The sequence below is a fragment of the Populus trichocarpa genome, chromosome 10 (genome assembly GCF_000002775.5).
Source record: "Populus trichocarpa isolate Nisqually-1 chromosome 10, P.trichocarpa_v4.1, whole genome shotgun sequence".
Taxonomy (NCBI): domain Eukaryota; kingdom Viridiplantae; phylum Streptophyta; class Magnoliopsida; order Malpighiales; family Salicaceae; genus Populus; species Populus trichocarpa.
The window spans coordinates 20,140,231-20,160,962 of NC_037294.2; the positions used below are offsets into that span (position 1 = coordinate 20,140,231).

The following is a 20,732-nucleotide window of genomic DNA, read 5'->3' on the forward strand; positions in this document are numbered from 1 at the left end:
CCCTCTTCCTCACTCTTTCATTAATTAATTAATTAATTGAAGGACATAATTTTTATTTTTATTTGAAAAATAGAGTGGAATAGATTGAAAAAATATTTGAAAAAAAATATTATTTTAAACACAACTATCTTTAGTTGTGTTTAAATATTAATTTTGTGTACACTTGTTATTACTAGTAGTTGTTATGTAGCCATGTTTTGAGATGTATTTTTAAAAAATATTAATTAACTTAAACAAGAGTTAATTTGAAATTTCATTAAGATCTAATGACTAAGAAAAAGAGATGAGATAAGGTGATATGATATAATAATAAAGAAAAGTGAGAGAAGAAGAAAAAAGAAAAAAATAATTGGTCACCGATAATACATCAAGATTTTATTTTTAATACACCCAGTACTATTATAAATTTTTTGATGAGATGATTATAACAACATCTTAGAAGACCATCAAACAAAATCGTAATTGGTTATGAGTTTTATTCATGATTAATTATGAACTCATTTGATGATCTTTTAATATGTTGTTATAATTATTTTGTTAAAATCTTTTGAACGATATCGAATACGTAAAAACGAAACTCTCAATGACTTATTTTTTCTTATTATTTTCTCTTTTATGTCACATCACCTTATCTCCTCTCCATTTCATATTAAATCTCATTTATCGAGGAATTGATCTTTGTAAAATTTGAAATTAACTTTTATACTTGCTAATTAATGTGTTTAAATATTATTTTTGTGTATAATCACTATTACTAGTAATTGTTGTTTAGTCATGTTTTAAGATGCACGTCTTTTGTAAATTAATTAACTCAAACAAAAGTTAACTCGAAATTTCATGAAGATCTAATGAGATTTAAAATATAATGTCAAAGAAAAAGAGATAAGATAAGATGATATGGTAAAAAAAAAAAGAAAATGAGGAAAGGAGATAAATAAATAAACAATAAGTCACCGGTAACATATCAAGATTTCATTTTCAACACACTCGATACTATTAGAAAGATTTTGATGGAATGATTATAATAACATCTGACAAGATCGTGATTGGTTAGAAGTTTTGTTTAGGGTTAATTATGAACTCGTTTGATGATCTCCCAGTGTGTTGTTATAATCTCGAGATCTTTTTAATAATATCAAATATGTAAAAACGAAGCCCTGATATGTTCTCGAAGACCTATTTTTTTTTCTCGTTTCTTCTCTCATACCATATCATCTTATCTTTTTTCCATTTCATATTGAATCTTATTTTTTGAGCAATTGATCTTTATAGAATTTGAAATTAACTTTTATACTTGCTAATTAATTTGCATGACAAATGATTTTTCAAGTAACTGCGGTTACAAATAACAGTCATGTTCAAATGTTATTTTCAGTAGCAGTTATATTGAGACTATACTACTTTTCTAATATTTTTTTTAACCCGTGTTAGTTTTTAATTTTTTTTTATTAAATCGTGTGAGAATGATAAAAGACCCGAAGTTACAAAACCAGGGCCTGCTCGTGCTCAGTCTTCACCTACGACTAACGAATACACATGTCAATCCACGAGAAATATTAACATACCATTACTTATTCTTCTGACATGCTTGAACTGCAAAACACAGTTGTGGCAAACTCAAACCTTAAAAGCCGATATCTTAAAACTAAACTTCTTCTCCCAAGTTCTTAGCTAATACACAAATTATTCATATTCGGATTAGTCTTTTTAATTGAATTGTTTTCAACTTTTCATCAAATTCGAACCCAGAATAATAATATAAACAAACTCATTTATCTCCTAATACTATTAAAATCTTAATTGCTGTCTAATTACCGGAAAATGTTATTCCACAAAGACAGGGCAAGAACCCGAAACCATCGTGCTAACATCGGATAATTTATACCATACTAACGTTTCAGTGATTATGCATGGTTTAGGTACAGCAACAGCAAGCCCAGAGCTGGAATCACAGTCTAATCTAACGTGCAAATCCGCCACACTGTCTCTGTCACTCAAGAAATATGTGATACATGTACACTATCAGAACCTAACAGTACAATTACCTTTTATCCATTCACTCGGAGAAGCGCAACCAATCCATCCACTAACATTAGCTGTCTTCCTCATTTCTCCTTTTATACATCTTGTCTACTTCTTCCAACCACTCTTGACTCTCTCACCCACTCTATCAACTTTTCTTTTAGTTCTTTTTTCCTTCTTTCCTTTTAGTTCTATGAATTTGTCAAAACAAACGTTTGCTAAATGAAAAACAAACGTTTCTTTCTGGGCTGCGTTCAAAGTAGTTAAATGATGCTGGACTGCAACGTGTTGCTGCATAACATGTCACCTCTGTTTACAAGTTGAGGAAGCCAATTACATGACTGGGGATTTTTGTAGCTTTCAAGTATCTGGTTTGGTGTTTGTTAATATACAGTGATCTTGAAGGTGACCAATTTGTCCACTCTGTTCCATTCTTGATTTTTTTTTTCTTTTTTATCATCTGGGGCTTGTTGATATTTTGATGAGGTAATTATCCAGGTATCAAACAACATTTCTGTCACACTTTTCTTCCTGTAATCGTCCCAGGTTTGTCACTTCTGTTTTCAATTCTTTCACGATCAGCATTAAAGTGTCAGCTTTGGTTGTGATATTGGAATCTTTTCTTTTCTTTTCTTTCCCATTCCTGTTTCTATAATAGTCTCAGTTCTGCCATTTTTGTTATCTTCATCTCAGCCTTGACTGTTCTTTTGTTACCAATCCAGCTTCAAAAGTTCTATCGAGTTTGTTAATCTGATTTTTTCTCCAAGTTCTTATCTTTCTCCGTGGTTCTTAATCATGGTGAATATCTACAGTTGTGAATTGCTCATCTTGATTGGTTCAATTCTGTGTCTAGTATGTGTTTCATTAGAATATGTTCCCGAAGATAACTATTTGATAGATTGTGGATCCTCTACAAATAGTTCGGTAGGGGATCGTGTATTTGTAGCTGATCAATCCTATTCCGATGTCCTTTCAACCCCACACAGTATTTCTGCCAATACGAGTTCAGATTCCACCTCTTCAACATATGATTCTGCTCTTTATCAAACTGCAAAAATATTCAATGAGAGCTCTCATTACACCTTTCCAATCAAGAAACCCGGGCGACACTGGATCCGCCTCCATTTCTTTCCCTTTGTGTATAGAAACTACAACTCGAGCATGGCAAAGTTCTCCGTGTCTGCTCAAAATTTCACACTTATTAGAGAATATCGGTTAGAGTCTCCTCCCATTGTTAAGGAATACTCTGTCAATGTAACGTCTGGCAGTCTCGTTCTCACCTTTACTCCTTCTGTCAATTCATTTGCCTTTATTAATGCATTAGAAGTTTTTTCACTCCCTGACGAGCTGATTCCTGCGGGTGCTAGGACCATTAGTAGTCTCCAAGGCAACTACAAAAATCTGTGGAAGCAAGCATTAGAGACAGTCGAGAGGGTTAATATGGGCAACCAAACCGTGTTTCCCCAAAATGATACCTTGTGGCGACTTTGGGTTTCTGATAATGAATATCTGATACATAATAATCTAGTAACGTTCGTGTCTAATGTCACAGCGGTCAATTTCACTGGAGGAGGGCCGACTGAGAATATTGCTCCTTCTTTGGTCTATGGGACTGCTACTAGATTGAACTCAGACTCTGATCCTAATATCAATGCCAATGTGACATGGCTTTTTGATGTTGATCCTGGTTTTGAGTATCTGGTTCGGTTCCACTTTTGTGATATATTAAGCAATCCTCATCCTAAGCTGTACTTCAATGTGTATATTGGTTCTTGGCTAGTTTATCAAAATCTTGATCTTCTCAAACTCACATTCTCCTTGGGTGCTCCATATTTTATGGACGTCATCACCAGAGCAAGTGACACTCGACTGTTAAATGTAAGTGTTGGCCCTTCTAATGTAGGTGTCCCTTACCCAAATGCCATTCTTAATGGGCTGGAGATCATGAAAATAAGCAATTCCGAGGATAGCCTCGATGTCTTAGACTCTATATCCTCAAGAAGTTCGGAGGTGAAAGTCATTATTGTTGTAGGCTTGACCGTTGGATTGTTTCTCGTTGTTGTTTTGGCTTTTGTTTTGTTTCTGCTGTGTCGAAGAAGGAAATTAGACCACGCTGACCCCTTGAAATCGGAAGGCCATTTTCCCACGAGTGGAGGAGGTAACAATCGATACTTCAACGGTGCTAACATCTTTTCCACCTCAAAATTCGGGTACCGCTTCCCTTTCATGGTTATCCAAGAAGCTACAGATAACTTCACTGAGAGTTTGGTTCTTGGGGTTGGTGGCTTTGGAAAGGTTTATAGAGGAGTTCTGAGAGATGAGACAATGGTGGCAGTGAAGAGGGGAACTTCACAATCACAAGGCATTGCAGAATTCCGGACTGAGATTGAAATGTTATCTCAGTTCCGGCACCGGCATCTGGTCTCTTTGATTGGATACTGTGATGAAAGGGATGAGATGATCATAATATATGAGTTCATGGAAAATGGGACTCTGAAGGACCATCTGTATGGCTCAAATCATCCCAGCCTAAGCTGGAGACAGCGGCTTGAGATATGCATTGGAGCAGCTAAAGGACTTCACTATCTCCATACTGGCTCCACAAGGGCTATCATTCACCGCGATGTCAAGTCTGCAAACATACTACTAGATGAGAATTTCATGGCCAAGGTTGCTGATTTTGGGCTTTCTAAGACTGGTCCTGAAATAGATCAGTCGCATGTTAGCACAGCAGTCAAGGGAAGCTTCGGATATCTCGATCCAGAGTACTTGATAAGGCAGCAACTGACGGAGAAATCAGATGTTTACTCATTTGGAGTCGTCATGTTTGAAGTTGTTTGTGGGAGACCTGTTATCGATCCATCAGTTTCAAGAGAAAGGGTTAACTTAGTTGACTGGGCATTGAAGTCTATAAGGGGAGGAAAATTGGAGGAAATTGTAGACCCTCGTCTTGAAGGTCAAATTAAGCCAGATTCATTGAAGAAGTTTGTTGAGATAGCTGAGAAGTGCTTGGCAGAGTGTGGTGTTGATAGACCTTCAATGGGAGATGTCTTGTGGAATCTGGAGTGTTCTCTCCAACTCCAGGGTGAAGAGAGATCAAGCAACAATTGTCAGATTTCGACACAATTTAATCGTGGAAATAACTTTGAGACCAGAGTATCCGCTAGAGAATTCAGCCTGGGAGGCGGAGATGACCTTGATGGTGTTTCAATGAGTAAAGTCTTTGCCCAAATGGTTAGAGAGGAAATGAGGTAGACTGCAGGGAAGCCATGAACTCGAACCTGTAGAAAAAAGGATCCATTTATTGCAGAAAGTCAGGCTTAGAAGAATATACCGTACAGGAAGTGTGGATTAAAACCTGTTGCAAGTAGACTCGTATATTTTTGAAAATCAAGTAGCTTGATTTTGTATGTTGTCGAGGGAGCAAATGCATAGCGCATTCCATTATTCCACCTGTGTCTTTGATTTCATTATTTTCTCTTTCTTGGATGTTGAATGTTCTTCATTGACCTAGGGCTTTCTCTCATGATTTGTAATAATCTTGTTTTCTACACGAATTTGGTGCTTGATCTCTTACTTCCGGTTTCCACTTCTCACGCCATATATATCATTGTCATCTCTGTTTTGCTTTCTGCTGTGCTTGGTAGTTGATTATCCTCTTATACTTTCAAGCTTGATAGCAAGAAACAAAAAGAGATGCTCAGGTGCTGAATAGTGAATCACAGAGCTGAACTAGCCGTGACAAAAAAAAAAAAAAAAATTTGAATTAAAAAGAAGGACGATGTAGCATGCATGAATGACAACTTGGAAGCAAGGAAGGTTGCATGCTTGGCCATGGACTGCGATGGGAGTTTATTTGCTGCTTATGAACAGTAATTTTCTCTGCTTACACGAAGGGAAACATCTTCTGTCACTCGAATTTCTGGAATAACCTGCTTTAGTTATGCACAATTAGCAGGTGGATTGATAGTCGGTCCACTGAACTTGTATGGGTCAAGCTAACACTGCAGAGAATGGGTGTTTTTTTAAAAAATATTTTTAATTTTGATACATTAATATCAAAAATAAAATTTAAAAAATAAAAAAATTATTATTTTAATATATTTATAAATAAAAAATATCTTAAAAAATACCCAAAAAGACAATATGCTTAAATTCTTAAAGAACGAAATGATTACTTTTGTAAACAACGCAGAAAACGAATTTCCCTTGCTATTTTAAATATGATTGTTTTAAAAATGTTTTTTTTTATTTTAAATTAAAATTTTAAATTATTTTTAATAGGTTGATGTTAAAAATAAAATTTTAAAAAATTGCCGTAATAACTAACAATGAGAATATATATAAATTGCTAAGAGGAAATGTTAACTTTTGATTTTTAAATTTACAAATTTATCCTCTCATCATTTTCCAGTATAAATTCCCTTTCTCCAATCCTCCACCGCCTGAATTCAACAATAAAACCTTAAATAAAATCAAATAAATAAACAATACAAATACCATAATCCTAGCCGTTCTTTCATTACCCTCACGAATATCTCACCCTCTCTTTATCCTTAAACTAGAGAAAAATAGAGTGAGATAAAGAGAGCAACAAAACCAGGTAACAGTTAACAAAACCCTAGACTACAATGGATCGCTCCTCCAAGCGCACCCGTGACGACCGTGACCGTGACCACCACAAACACCGATCACGAGACGATAAGCACCGAGACTCCTCCGATTCTCACCACCACCGATCAGAGAGAGAATCTCACCATCGCGACCATCACAAATCATCTAGGCGCGATGATACTAAGCGCGAAAGATCTCGCGAGCGAGAAGAGAGTGTAGATAGGCGAGAGAGATCTCACGATCACAAATCATCTTCCTCATCGAGGCGTGAGGACAGAGAGAGATCGTATGATGCGAGAGAGGAGAGAGAAGGGAGTAGAGAGAGAAAGCGCGAGAAGAGAGAGAGAGAAATTGAAGAGGAGGATTATTTTGAGAGAAAGAAGAGAAAAGAGAGAGGAGGGAGTGAAGATAGGGTTGTTGTTGACAAGGAGAAGAGGAGTAGAAGAAGATTTGGCGAAAAAGTGAAAGAAGAGGATAATAGTATTGATACCAATAATAATGGTAATAGTTTTGAGAATGTGAAGAGTGTGGATTTGAGTGAGGTTAGAGTGAAGGAGGAAGTGAATGGTCAGCCAACTGGTGGCGGCAGTGGCAGCACCACAGAAAACGGTGGTGTTTCGACTGCAAATGTAAGTTTTCTTCCTGGCTTTACTTTTATTTTTCGTACCTGCTTTGGGTATTCTTTTCCATTGTGTTTGTTTGCTGTTTTGTGGTTTGATTAAGTGTACATGTTTGGCTTGGATAATTGGATTAATGTAATATATTAAGAATAGAGGACGGTGTTATGTTCTCTTATCTTTGGTTTAATTAGTTGTAATATGGGCTGTTTGGATTAGATGGTGGGATAACGAGGGGTAGTTTGGTGGGGAGATGGGAGTTGTGGTTCTTCACCGAATTTGATGCTGTGTGTGCCTATTACAATTTACAACTAGAAGCTATTTTATTTCTTGTGTTACATCTCGTAGTGTTCATGGTTGCTCAAATGGGACTGTTATTGTGTGTTTCCATGTGTGTAATTTGAGAATGGAGGTGGTATAGTGGATAATTTGTTGTTTTTAAATCTAAAATGACTAGTCGCTGTGCTTTACTAGAAATAGAAAATTGAGCAATGATTTGGATCAGGTTGATAATTAGATTTTCAAGTTTAATTTTAGTGGTTCTATGTGAAAAACAGAGGTAAATTTTAGTGCCAAGTGATGGAAGATATATAGTGTTTGTGGCATATGTGATTTGCCAAGCAGTGTTCCTGGGTGTGTTTGTTTTTGTGGTTGTATTTGCTTATCAAAGTTCTTTTCAAACCGTTTGTTGCCGGAAAAAAGCATTAAATTGATGCTTTTAGGTGCTTTTTTATGGTTTTGATGAGCTGATGTCAAAAAATAATATTTTTTTGGAAAAATCATCATTTTGATGCATTTTCAATTGGAAAACACTTTTAAAAAGTACTATGGACTGCATTACTAAACACACTCTTAAATCCTTATATTTTTTAATTAGAATTTTCTTAAGGTTGTTGCGGAAGGACTCACTTTTGTTCCTCTTTTGGCCTCGTTCACTTGCTCAATTGTCCCTACTGCTTGGCACTCTGCCTTGCAAGCATGCTGCTGTGTGCACATGGACTATCTGGTTTCATCAGTTTTCTAATAGTAATAAGAACCCTACTGCTTGGCACTCTGCCTTGCAAGCATGCTGCTGTGTGCACATGGACTATCTGGTTTCATCAGTTTTCTAATAGTAATAAGAACCTTTTGAACTGTATTTTGAGATTCCAAATCATTGGTTTGCTTACATAAAGGTTGATTAAAAGTCCTCTATTTTAACAAGAAATGGCAATTTCCCTTTCGTGCTAGAACTGTTTTCCCATCAATCTAGATGTAGGTAGAAGATAACGTTCTTTATCTTTCTATTTTTGTTAAGACCAACTTTCACTTCCTATTTTTATGCAATGAATATTTGGCTGGCTGTAGAAGGATGTGTCCTGTGAATCTTGCATTTAAATTGTTCAACTTTTAACTGTTCCCTGTGTAAGGGGATTGGTGTCTGATATTTATGTTTGTGCCTAATTATACGTGTTTGGATTCTGTATAATGCACAAGTACAAAACGCATGCATAGAATCTAGGGTGTTATAGAAGTTATGCTTCTTGAAAGTGTATTTTCCCAGAGCCATCTTAAATTTTATTCACATGGTGTGGCTTTTGCATGATGTTTTCATTTGATTATAAGCCTATTATCTTTTCAAAGCTTTTCATTTGTTGCCCCCCCCCCCCCCCCCCCCAATCTCTACTTTTAAATGGTCTTTCTTAAGGTGCTCTGATTATCAAGCCTGTATGCTGATATGTGAAGTTAATTGTTCCATATCTGCAGGGTGCTACTCTGGCAACTTTCACCAAGACACCAAGCAATTTGCCTGAGACCTCTGTGGCCCCTGTCCACCCCCTTCCTACCAAGGTATCTTCAATTTCAAACACAAATGAAAATAAGGGAGTTAGTATTGCCAGATCTCATGAGGTTCCTGGAAAATCTAGTACAGATGGGACAACTTCAGCTGCTGGGAAAAGTGGAAATCTATCACTTGATGCTTTAGCGAAAGCTAAGAAAGCCTTACAAATGCAGAAGGAACTGTCAGAGAAGCTGAAGAAGCTACCCCTGGTAAGTTCCCATCATGGAATTTCTATGACATTCTTGTATGTGCTGTTGTTTCCCTATATCTCTTTGTCATGTCCAAATATTTATACACCCTCTTTCTTTCTGCGATTCCAGTACATATTGACTGTTTCTGTTCTTTGCTCTTGTAGTCGAGTAAGGGTAATAAAAGTTCAGGTGGTAGCTTACAAGGTCCATTGTCATCAGCAACCATTACTACTGCTGTTTCAGTAGAGGCAATGCCAAGTTCATCCACCTCATCTACTAGTACTATGGTGTCTGTAAAGCCACCTGCAACTGGCATGGCACCTCCGCCTGATATTACTAGCATGCCCAATTATGAAGCTGTTAAACGTGCCCAGGAACTCGCTGCTAAAATGGGATTTCGCCAGGACCCTGAGTTTGCTCCTCTTATAAACTTTTTCCCTGGTCAGTTGCCAGCAGAAGTCTCTGCGCTGCAGAAACCTTCTAAGGCCCCTGTTCTTCGTGTGGATGCACTTGGTAGGGAAATAGATGAACATGGAAATGTGGTGAATGTGACTAAACCAAACAACCTCAGCACCCTAAAGGTTGGGTAATCTCTATAAGACTGGTCTTTTTATTATCTTTTTGTTAGACCTGTGATATTTAAATAGTGATTGTGTAGGGCTGTAATGTGATACATTTGGATTTTTTCAGGTCAACATCAACAAGCAGAAAAAGGAAGCATTCCAGATTCTTAAACCTGAATTGGATGTGGATCCTGAATCAAATCCTTATTTTGATGCAAAAATGGGAATTAATAAGAATAAATTCTTGAGACCCAAACGGATGACTTTCCAGTTTGTAGAGGAAGGCAAGTGGTTAAAAGAAGCTGAAATAATGAAACTGAGGGTACTTCTTGCAAACTCTGCACCTTTTTGCTGTCATTGCTATTTTCATTGTGTGCGTGTATTTATACTTTTTATTTGCTTAACTCAGAATCAATTTGGAGAAGAAAGAGAAAAGGATATGAAGGCAAGGCAAGCATTACATGCGAAGGCAAAGGCAGCTCCTGATATAAATCCTAATTTGATAGAGGTATCAGAGCGAGTTACAACCAAAGCAAAGCCTAAGGATCCAATTCCTGATATTGAGTGGTGGTAAGTTTACATTTACTTCTCTTTATATAATATGATTCTTCTCAATAACAACACTTGTTGTTTTTTTGTTGCAGAATTGGTTCCACATTGTACACTTGAATTTGAGCCTGAATGATCTAACTGGAATGATTGTTTGCTAATTCTCATTTTAGGAACAATTGCTTGTCACTGGAAATGCTCTATTTCAAAAAAATCTTTATTTGATCCTTCTTTGTACGTGCTGTATAAGGATGGCTAGGGATTGATGAGCTGTTTTTTCGTTGCAACTGCTTGAGTAGATTCTAAGATTCTGTAATGTCTGAGGTTCAGCAATGACTGAATCTTAAAGTTGTGTTCTACTTGTTCACAGAGTTGATCAGAGTGGCTTTTTAACCAGGGTTGTGCCAAACTTTGAATCCTGTTCTGATTCCTTTAAGCTACTTTTCCCAGTGGTTTATCCTGGCTATCGCATGCTCAATGAGTCCCACAACCTAGTTAAAAACAGTCTCTGAGCAAAAAAATAGGTCTAGTACATCCTAAGCTCCTTAGTCTACAATCTCGGGGTTTCCTTCTTTTGAAGCCCAAGAAGGGTTTAATGTATATGTCTGGCTGTTTGTGAATACTTCAAATTAGAATAATTACAGATAGTGGGAGAACTTTTGTTTTGGTTATTCTATGTACTTTAGCTTTTCTTCTTATTCTCATATCGGTCATTCTTGTCTTAGTTGGAAAGGAATTAATCTGTTTGTGGTTGCTTAATTTCAGGGATGTACCTCTGTTGACTAGTGGGACTTATGGTGAGGATGTTGATGATCTCAAGACCCAGCGTAGATTGAAAATGGAGAAAATTACTATCTATGTGGAGCACCCACGTCCAATTGAGCCCCCGGCTGAGCCAGCTCCTCCCCCACCTCAACCTTTGAAGCTAACTAAGAAGGAGCAGAAGAAGCTCCGTACACAGCGTCGCCTTGCTCGGGAAAAAGATAAACAGGAGATGATTAGACAAGGCTTGATTGAACCTCCAAAACCAAAGGTTAAGATGAGCAATCTAATGAAAGTTCTTGGCTCTGAAGCAACACAAGATCCAACTAGACTTGAAAAGGAAATTCGTACTGCAGCTGCTGAACGTGAACAAGCACATATTGATCGTAATACTGCACGTAAGCTCACTCCCGCTGAGCGTCGTGAAAAGAAGGAGAGAAAGCTCTTTGATGACCCAAATACTGTGGAAACTATTGTTTCTATTTACAGAATCAACGATCTTTCAGACAAGAAAACTCGCTTCAAAGTTGATGTCAATGCTCACGAGAATCGCTTGACTGGATGCACGGTGATTACAGAGGGAATTTGTGTGGTGGTTGTTGAAGGGGGGAGCAAATCCATCAAAAGATATGGAAAACTAATGCTTAGGCGTATAAACTGGGCTGAAGCTGTAAATGAGGATGAAGGAGGTGACAATGACGAGAAACCTATGAACAAATGTGTGCTAGTGTGGCAAGGTAGTGTTGCCAAACCTAACTTCCACAGGTTTTCTTTGCATGAGTGTGTGACTGAAGCTGCAGCCCGAAAATATTTTGCTGATGCTGGTGTTGCCCACTATTGGGATCTTGCTGTCAATTTCTCCGAAGATCAAATGTGAGAGGCTGCTTTGAAGAAAGAGTGTTTTCAGGTCATTACTGATCTTTGTCAAAGTCTAGTTACTTCAATTTGCGGCTAAGAGTTCTGAGATAACTTTGATGCAATTTTTCACCTATATGTGGCTTTCAGATCATTGAAAGTAGATATATTGCTTTAAGATACGTGTTGGTTTAAATCCCATGTTTCTGAACCGTTCTGTCCATGGGGTTAGGCAGAAAAATGCTTGAAAGCTTCGAATTTTAAATGTAGATGCTATTGTCAGATTGAATAGCTAAAGGAGTATTCTGATGGTTGATCTTTCTTCAAGGCAGTGTGGCAACTACTAGGTTTGTCTGGATATCTAATTGAATTGTCAGATAACAGTTATATGTTGCTTTAAGATAGACTAATCTCGAGTTTTGCTAATGCCCAATTACAGCATGCTTACTGATGGTGTTGGGAATTGCAGTGGCCTGTGCATGCAGAAAGTGGCAAGTACATTTATTATGTAATGTTTAGGGATCAGCATTTGTTGATGCAGCTGTTAAGGCTGTCGGTCAACAATGTTAATAAAATCACGCTGCCGCCTTTCCGAGAGGTACTCGTAACGTACTTGTGAATTAAGGATGAAGACGTCCAAGCTCTTGCTGTCCATAAATGGGATGTTGGGGGACATTAGTGCATTGAGCTTTGATATTTCTTGGCACATCCCCTATCGCCTGAGCATTTATAGCAATTTTTGGAAGGGAGGCTTCTTGTGCCGCCGGAGCCTGCCATCATTTATTTCAATAATTTCATCTAACAAAATTGAATTTCCTGGCTAAAGACAAGCATATCTTCAACAACAGTCATTTTTTCATCTCATAATTGAGGATTACGTGAACCGGAGGTGCACCGGCATCGGGCAACTATATTTAAACTGACCTCCTAAAAGCGCTAATATGGGAGCATAGAACGAAGAAAATGGTAATCGGGCTTTGTTTTTTCTCTCCCGTGGGATGGTATCTTTTCCTTCACGGACCGGGACTGAGCTCACATTCAGTTTAGTTAGTTAAAGGCACGTTATTGACATCGGATTACAAGACTAGGAGATTCATAAGAATTTACTTCTACGTTATTAGATAAAAGGTTTTAGAGAAAAGTTGTAAAATTAAAAATTAGTATTGTTTACTGCAAATTAATTTTCTAAATGTTTTTTACTCATAAATATAAATATATAAAAATAATATTTTATTATTATTTTTTAAAATTTATTTTTAAGCATAAAAAAACAATTAATATCAAGAAAAAAAAAATCAAAACGGTTATAATTGCCTCAAGTTAAGTTACTTGATTAATTAATTGGAGGGAGTAAATGGGCACCTTAATGTTACTATTTGGGCCTAAAAAAGTACTAAATAGTAGTCAACGAATCCTATTGACTAAGGTAAACCACGTGTACGCGTTGAAATGGACAGATTACCCTGGAGTATAGAAAAAGTTTTAGGTAAAGTATGAAGAGAAGAGTTTCTCTTTTGCTCCAGAAGATTAAGAACATGCAGCTTGATAAAGACGGGTAACAAAACAATCTGCAGGCCTTCTTCCTCTTTTGAAGGTTGACTTTGGAGTTCACTGTGACAAAAAAAAACAGTTGAGAAATGAGCCCCATGCCCTTGCACATGCCTGTTCGCTTTATGCCCATGTTTTATTTTGACTAGGGAGATTTCTCACAGCTTTATTTGTAGGTGCGGGTTAGCTTGAAATTTGGTGAGTGACGGTAGCCTATCTACATTGAACCACCGAGTGTCTTGTGTGTACCAAAAATATAATGCATTTTTGTGAACCTGTTGCTTACACTCCTTTTCCGTTCCCTTTTTGAGATATTCTAAGCATGCTAGTGGGCACTTCATGGCTAACAAGACCACCTTTGTTTTATTATTATTTTTTAATTTTGAGTTGTGGAAATTGTCCTTTGTACTTGCGATAGGCCATGATCGTATATATGTGCCTTCTTTTCCCATTTTATATATTTTCCCTTTTTCTTGAATTGGTTGAACTAAATAGCTTAAATATTCAACAAGCTCGATCCCATTCGTTGGAGGAGCCCATATCTGGTCCGTGTTGCTTGTAATTTAAAATTCCATTTTGAGCTACCTAGATAGAGTGTTAGAAGCATGCATGCCTCTATATGCACATCGACTAGTTCTTGAGAGAGATTTGATTAATTTGAGGTTTACTATATTCATTCAATTTCATGGCAACGCCAATAATATTCTCTAAGTTTCCATTGAAGGTTTTCGTGTGTAATGAACAGCTAACTTCGCATCCATAATCGGTGGTTTAATGCTGTAAAATTACTATAAGTTGCCATGTTTAGAGATTAATAATAGGCTCGGGATAGCTTTAATTACATTATCTAAACTCGAATGGCTCCTTTTTCTTCAGGAAGCAAGCAGGAAGATTTGGTTAGATTGTTAGCTGTAGGATCTCATATAAAGGGGTGCCAACTTAGCTACTGCTCGATCCCTTTTGTGCTTGCAACCATTGTCGTCTTCTTTGAGGTACGAAAAGTAAATAATACATCCAGTTGTGTGTTCCAAAATTCGTTATTTGCTCGAATTATTAATTCATTTGCGTACCCTTTAGTAAGGAGTTGATCTAATAACTGATTTTGTTTCAAACAACCGTGCAAATCTAAAAGCTAACTACACAAGCCCACGCTACGCTACTGGCATAAATTCACACAACTTTGCTTTTAATTTTTATATTTCAAGAATAATTTTATGTTATTTTTTAATATATATTTTAAATAAAAATTATTTAAACTTGAAATTTATACATATTTATATTATCTTGTATTTTTAATTTTTATTAAATAAAATAAAAGTGGTAAGATTTGAACTCATAATCATTTAATTGTTAAAATTTTAATTTTATATATAAAAAAAATATTTTACCTCAATAACTAACTTAAAATAAGTGAAGTGAAACTTAAAATATAATTTATTTATTTTTATTAAATAAATAAAAATAATAAAATAAATAAAGATAATAAAATTGAAGATTTTAACATTTTGAACGCAGTAGTCCTACCAGTACGGAAGCCGCCTAACACTAGCTAAGCTAGAAACGCAACATCTAGGGCAGTACTGGTGGAGTTATGAACGCTGTGATTTTTATTCTGTTCACCCTGCGCGGATTAAAATGTTAAGATGAAAAGTGGATATATTTGTCCCTAAAGATTTGCATGATTCTCAATTGGGTCATCAGACAAAATAAATTTTCAATTGGATCCCCCATCCATTAATCACTGCCCAATTAAATCACCATTATATACGATATGACAACAAATCGCATCGTTTTGAGACAGATGGGTCATCATTTTTTTTTTCTTTTTCTTTTTTCTCCTGAGTGTTTCGAAGGGCATAACTTTTTTTAAAAAAAGGGTTAATTAATTGGATAATGTTCAATAGACAGGAAAGTTTTTTTATTGGGAATTGTTTTAAATCGAGGACCTAATTTAGATTTGGGCAGTACTTGACGGGTCCTCTGTCCAAAAGTTATTAATATATTCAAGGAAAGTAATTTGAAATTTCACGTCAGGGTAAGAAGTAATTTTCAGTTTCGAAGGCTGGAAAACGTGGAGAGCAGCAGAAAACGAGACTTTCTCATGCAACCTGCAGCCTTCGACATGCTTGACGAGGCCTTGGGTTCTGGAACAGATAGAATCAATTCGGGGGCACAAGATAGCTTACATGCATGTGAAGAAATATACATCACGAACCCTCCAGCATGGTACAACCAGGTTATTTTCGAACTTTTGACAAGTTCGGCTCCACATCTTAATTATATTTATGGTGTTCAACCATTTATTGAGTGATTGTTTGGCTGTATGGTAGTTTATTTTTTTTTTAACTATAAAAAAATTATTTAATTAGTTAATTAGTTTATTTTTTACATCGAGTTCCACACATTATCAATATCCAAGCACAAAAACCAGCTTATATAAGAGGATGTATGTTTGTAGAAACTAAAATAATCTATTTTATATTCATGAAGATTTATTTTTTATTTATTTTAAATGCAAAAATATATTTTAAAAAACTATATTTAAAAAATTGTAACTAAAAATATTTTTTAAATGTGTTTTTTTAAAAATTATAACTATAAAAACCTTCACAATATCAAATATATATTTAGGCTCCCAACCTTCACATGTATGAATGATAATTTAATCCGAATCCAGTGGACACCGATCTGACCTGAATGAGTGGGTATTTTTTGGACTTGATTGATAGTTAAGTCAGACCCGAAGTCCGCATAAACCTAACCCGTAATATATATTTATATTATGTAAATATATTTGTAGAATATTTAGATTTTTTTAATATAATATGATATATATATACTTTAATATTGACATGAAATATATATATATATATATATATATATATATATATATAATATTTATCATTTTATCATTTAATAAATATATACATGCTTTATATATATTATTTTATTTTTTATTGATTAGTAAATAATAAATAATAAATAATAAATATTCAATATCTGAAACTCAATAAATAGTTTATTAATACTTAAACGTTTTACTCGATAAATAATAAATAAATTATGATTATATATTGCCATTCCAAATGGTGCGTGTGTAGACAACTAATTACCTAAACATTTCAAGTAAAAATTTATGAAATCATTTGCATGCAGACCACACAAACAGTACTAATTTATTCTGCTACTGTCATTTATTTCTTTTGAATAATCGTGTATATATATTTTCTCTAATATTTGAATTAAACTAAATTTGTAAATAAAATAAAATTAAAGTGTTTGATTCAATAACCAACCAATCACTAAATCCCCTAATTAATCGATATTTCAACGTAACAGCCGAGTCAACTCGCTATTTTCGGGCTCACCATAGAAGCAGGTTTCTTCATCAACCAGATGCATCGGGTCGGAATTAACTAGTTTCTCGGTCTAACCAGACAGACCAAGTCAGATTCAGATCATAATAGCACTGCAGAGGAGGCGATAGAAGTTACCATACATCTTACCCGTTTACTTGGACTACAACTCTGCTTACGCAAACAGTAGATCAACACCCAACCTACTTTTAACCCTAAATACAAACACCACCAACGAAACCCATTTTGCCACATGTCAACTCCCACTACCCTTAAGCACCCACGTGTCATGTCCCATTCCCCCGAAGAAAAGAAGACGTATAGGCAACAGATTAGGAGATTTAGGTCACCTTTCTCTCACCACCTCCCGCCTCCTCTTCACACAGTAAAATGACACCGCTTAAACATAATTAAACTTGAAAACTTAATTAACACAGTAATTACCCACACACTTTCCCTTTTGCAATTCAATTCAAATCATTATATATAGAAGAAATCACAAAACTCTAAAACAGAGACGCATCTAAAAACAACCAGAACTTCTCATTTTGCTCCTCCTTTCCTTCTAAAACCCCCAACCAAACACCACCTCCACCGCCACTGCCACAAGAAACCACAACCACAATCACGTTTCCTCTGCTTTAACCGGCGTTACCTCTCAACAGGCGTGCCGCATGCAATCTAACCGTTATCCTCACCCTCTCTAAAGATCTTCTTTAAATCCACTTCTCTTGCTTCTGAATCAGAATGTCCCGGGTTGTAGCAGAAAATTACTCGCCTAGTCGAGATTCCTTTACAGTGCCGTTTTACACAATGGACTTCACTAATAACCACCTCCAGCCACCATTATCCGCCTCATCTGCCTCCGGGGCTTCGCCGACTCTGGGACAGATGCTAAAACGCGTCGGAGATGTCAGCCGTGAAGCCACCGGAGATGGAAGCGAGACCCCGGTGCACCAAGTCCTCGAGCTTGGAAGCACGAATCTTGAGGTTCCGCGATCGATTCCATTCGTTCTCTCCTTCAACAAACTCACTTACAGCGTCAAAGTTCGCCGTAAATTTAAATTTCCGGCTATCCTCCCCAGCAGGAATATCCACCGCCTCGGCCCCGCCACTGATACCGATCCTGTCGGAGGCGAAAGCCTCTTCACCACTACAAAGACTCTCCTGAATGATATCTCCGGCGAGGCACGTGATGGCGAGATTCTGGCTGTACTCGGCGCGAGTGGATCCGGAAAATCAACACTCATTGACGCCCTCGCGAATCGAATCGCGAAAGGAAGCTTGAAAGGCACGAAGACGCTAAACGGCGAGGTTTTGGAGTCTAGAATGTTGAAGGTGATATCAGCTTACGTCATGCAAGACGATTTGCTATTTCCAATGCTAACAGTGGAAGAAACACTAATGTTCGCGGCGGAGTTTCGGTTGCCGAGGAGTTTGTCTAAATCGAAAAAGCGGCTGCGCGTGCAAGCACTAATTGAACAGTTAGGGCTTAAAAACGCGGCAAAAACCGTTATTGGTGATGAAGGCCATCGAGGTGTAAGTGGAGGAGAACGACGTCGTGTCTCAATTGGGATTGATATAATTCACGATCCAATTATCCTTTTTCTTGATGAGCCAACGTCCGGTTTGGATTCAACAAGTGCGTTTATGGTGGTTAAAGTTTTGCAAAGGATAGCACAGAGCGGGAGTATTGTGATTATGTCAGTGCACCAGCCAAGTTATCGAATTCTTGGGTTGTTAGACCGGTTGATATTTTTATCGCGTGGACAAACTGTTTATAGTGGTTCACCGATGAATTTGCCGGTTTACTTCTCGGACTTCGGGCATCCGATACCAGAGAATGAGAACCGGACGGAGTTTGCTTTGGATTTGATTAGAGAGCTTGAAGGGTCACCAGGAGGGACTAGGAGTTTGGTGGAGTTTAATAAATCATGGCAGGATCTGAAGCATTCAAGAAATGGAGGGAGTGAACCGGACCGGGGTGGGTTGTCACTTAAAGAAGCTATTAGTGCTTCCATTTCTAAAGGGAAGTTGGTGTCTGGTGCTACTAATAATGATGCTATAAGTCCAAATTCAATGGTGCCAACTTTTGCAAATTCAGTTTTGATAGAAATGGCAGTGTTGTCGAAAAGGTCGTTCTTAAATTCACGAAGAATGCCGGAATTGTTCGGGATTCGATTGGGTGCTGTCATGGTTACTGGGTTTATTTTAGCTACGATGTTTTGGCAGCTTGACAATTCACCAAAAGGAGTGCAAGAGCGATTAGGGTTTTTCGCTTTTGCCATGTCGACAACTTTCTACACTTGTGCTGATGCTCTTCCAGTTTTTCTTCAAGAAAGGTATATTTTCATGAGAGAAACTGCGTATAATGCTTATAGAAGATCATCTTATGTGTTATCTCATGGGCTTGTTGTTTTACCATCGTTGATTTTCTTGTCGTTGGCATTTTCTGCGACGACGTTTTGGGCTGTTGGGCTAGATGGTGGTCTTTCAGGGTTCTTGTTTTACTTTTTGATAATCTTTGCTTCATTTTGGGCTGGAAGTTCATTCGTGACATTTCTGTCTGGTGTGGTGCCTCATGTCATGCTTGGTTATACCATAGTTGTGGCTATTTTGGCATACTTCCTGCTTTTCAGTGGGTTCTTTATCAATCGTGATCGAATCCCTGCCTACTGGATATGGTTTCACTACTTGTCACTGGTGAAATACCCTTATGAAGCTGTTTTGCTAAATGAATTTCAAGATCCAGCCAAGTGTTTTGTGAGGGGTGTTCAGATTTTCGACCAAAGTCCACTTGGGGAAGTATCCACATCACTGAAACTTCAACTGCTGGAATCAATGAGCAATACACTGGGAACGAAGATCACTAGCTCCACATGCTTGACTACTGGGGCCGACATATTGCTGCAACAAGGGATTACAGATTTGAGCAAGTGGAATTGCCTGTGGGTCACCGTGGCGTGGGGGTTCCTGTTTAGGATTCTCTTTTACATATCTTTGTTGTTTGGAAGCAAGAACAAGAGAAGGTGATGAGGCCCGAGGGTAATGTTTAGATGGTGGGTACAAGGGTCGTGTTCGGCGGGAGGATCGTATTTTGTGTGGGTTTTTTTTTTTCTTTGTTTCCTGAATTTGTACTGTTGGAATTACTCGACCGTTGGAGCCTTCTGGTGTAAAACTGCTACATATAATATAGTTCAATATTAATGCTCATTTAGATTAAAAAAAAAACAGTACTCTTACATTCAATTCATTAATTCAGTTTTCATAATCTAGGGGGAGTGGCTGTTGCTTTCCACGAGTCTTTTGTGATTGTTAATTATTATATTTTAGTTAGTGCTGGTAAGGTAGTGTTAGGAGGAGAGACAACCTAACTAGCAGTACACTTGTGTGTGTGATTGTTAAAGACTTGAAAATCCAATTCTTAAGTTTTGTATTTAATTTCATCAGGCAAGGATTAGTGATATATGGTATGAACTTGGTCCCCGAGCCATAGCTGTGAAGGTTCAAAGGGGCTTGCATACAGAAATACATAAAAGAGGGTATGGATTTATATTAATATAATAGCTTGAGAGTTCATTAAAACTAATTAAGTTTCCTTAAAGTAGGTTTTATCATTTCCTTAATTACATTAGATATATTACAGACTCCTTTTTTTTCATCTATTAACTTGAGAACGTGTTTATGATCAACATCCCAGCATCTACTTAGACTATTATATTATCAGAAAAGATCAGATTATCTCAGATCAAGTCGTTCGTTTCAGATGGGATGTTTGATGTGTCATATATATGCCTATTCACATGGATGAAGCCTGAAGATTTTCAGGGCGG

At 36.9% G+C, this 20,732-nt stretch overlaps 3 protein-coding genes across 4 annotated transcripts; all 3 read left to right on the forward strand.

Moving 5' to 3' along the window:
- Nucleotides 1-2,124: 2,124 nt before the first annotated feature.
- LOC7489609 (probable receptor-like protein kinase At5g59700) lies at nucleotides 2,125-5,598 on the forward strand. Its single transcript, XM_002315224.4, has one exon. The coding sequence runs from the start codon at nucleotides 2,818-2,820 to the stop codon at nucleotides 5,275-5,277; it is 2,460 nt and encodes an 819-aa protein (XP_002315260.1). The 5' UTR covers nucleotides 2,125-2,817; the 3' UTR covers nucleotides 5,278-5,598.
- An 888-nt stretch (nucleotides 5,599-6,486) lies between these two features.
- On the forward strand, nucleotides 6,487-12,322 carry LOC7489610 (protein RDM16). 2 transcript variants are annotated; one of them, XM_024610518.2, is made up of 7 exons: nucleotides 7,202-7,265; nucleotides 9,000-9,083; nucleotides 9,166-9,284; nucleotides 9,431-9,847; nucleotides 9,957-10,151; nucleotides 10,239-10,399; nucleotides 11,144-12,322. In XM_024610518.2, exons 3-7 carry the CDS (start codon nucleotides 9,243-9,245, stop codon nucleotides 12,015-12,017), a joined length of 1,689 nt encoding a protein of 562 aa, XP_024466286.2. In that variant the 5' UTR covers nucleotides 7,202-7,265; nucleotides 9,000-9,083; nucleotides 9,166-9,242; the 3' UTR covers nucleotides 12,018-12,322. The 2 variants fall into 2 exon arrangements, with proteins under 2 accessions (XP_024466285.2, XP_024466286.2); XM_024610517.2 differs by having other exon boundaries at nucleotides 6,487-7,265; nucleotides 9,000-9,284.
- A 5,065-nt stretch (nucleotides 12,323-17,387) lies between these two features.
- Nucleotides 17,388-20,345, forward strand: LOC7489611 (ABC transporter G family member 6). Its single transcript, XM_024609534.2, has one exon. It carries the CDS (start codon nucleotides 17,647-17,649, stop codon nucleotides 19,930-19,932), a length of 2,286 nt encoding a protein of 761 aa, XP_024465302.2. The 5' UTR covers nucleotides 17,388-17,646; the 3' UTR covers nucleotides 19,933-20,345.
- Nucleotides 20,346-20,732: the final 387 nt, after the last annotated feature.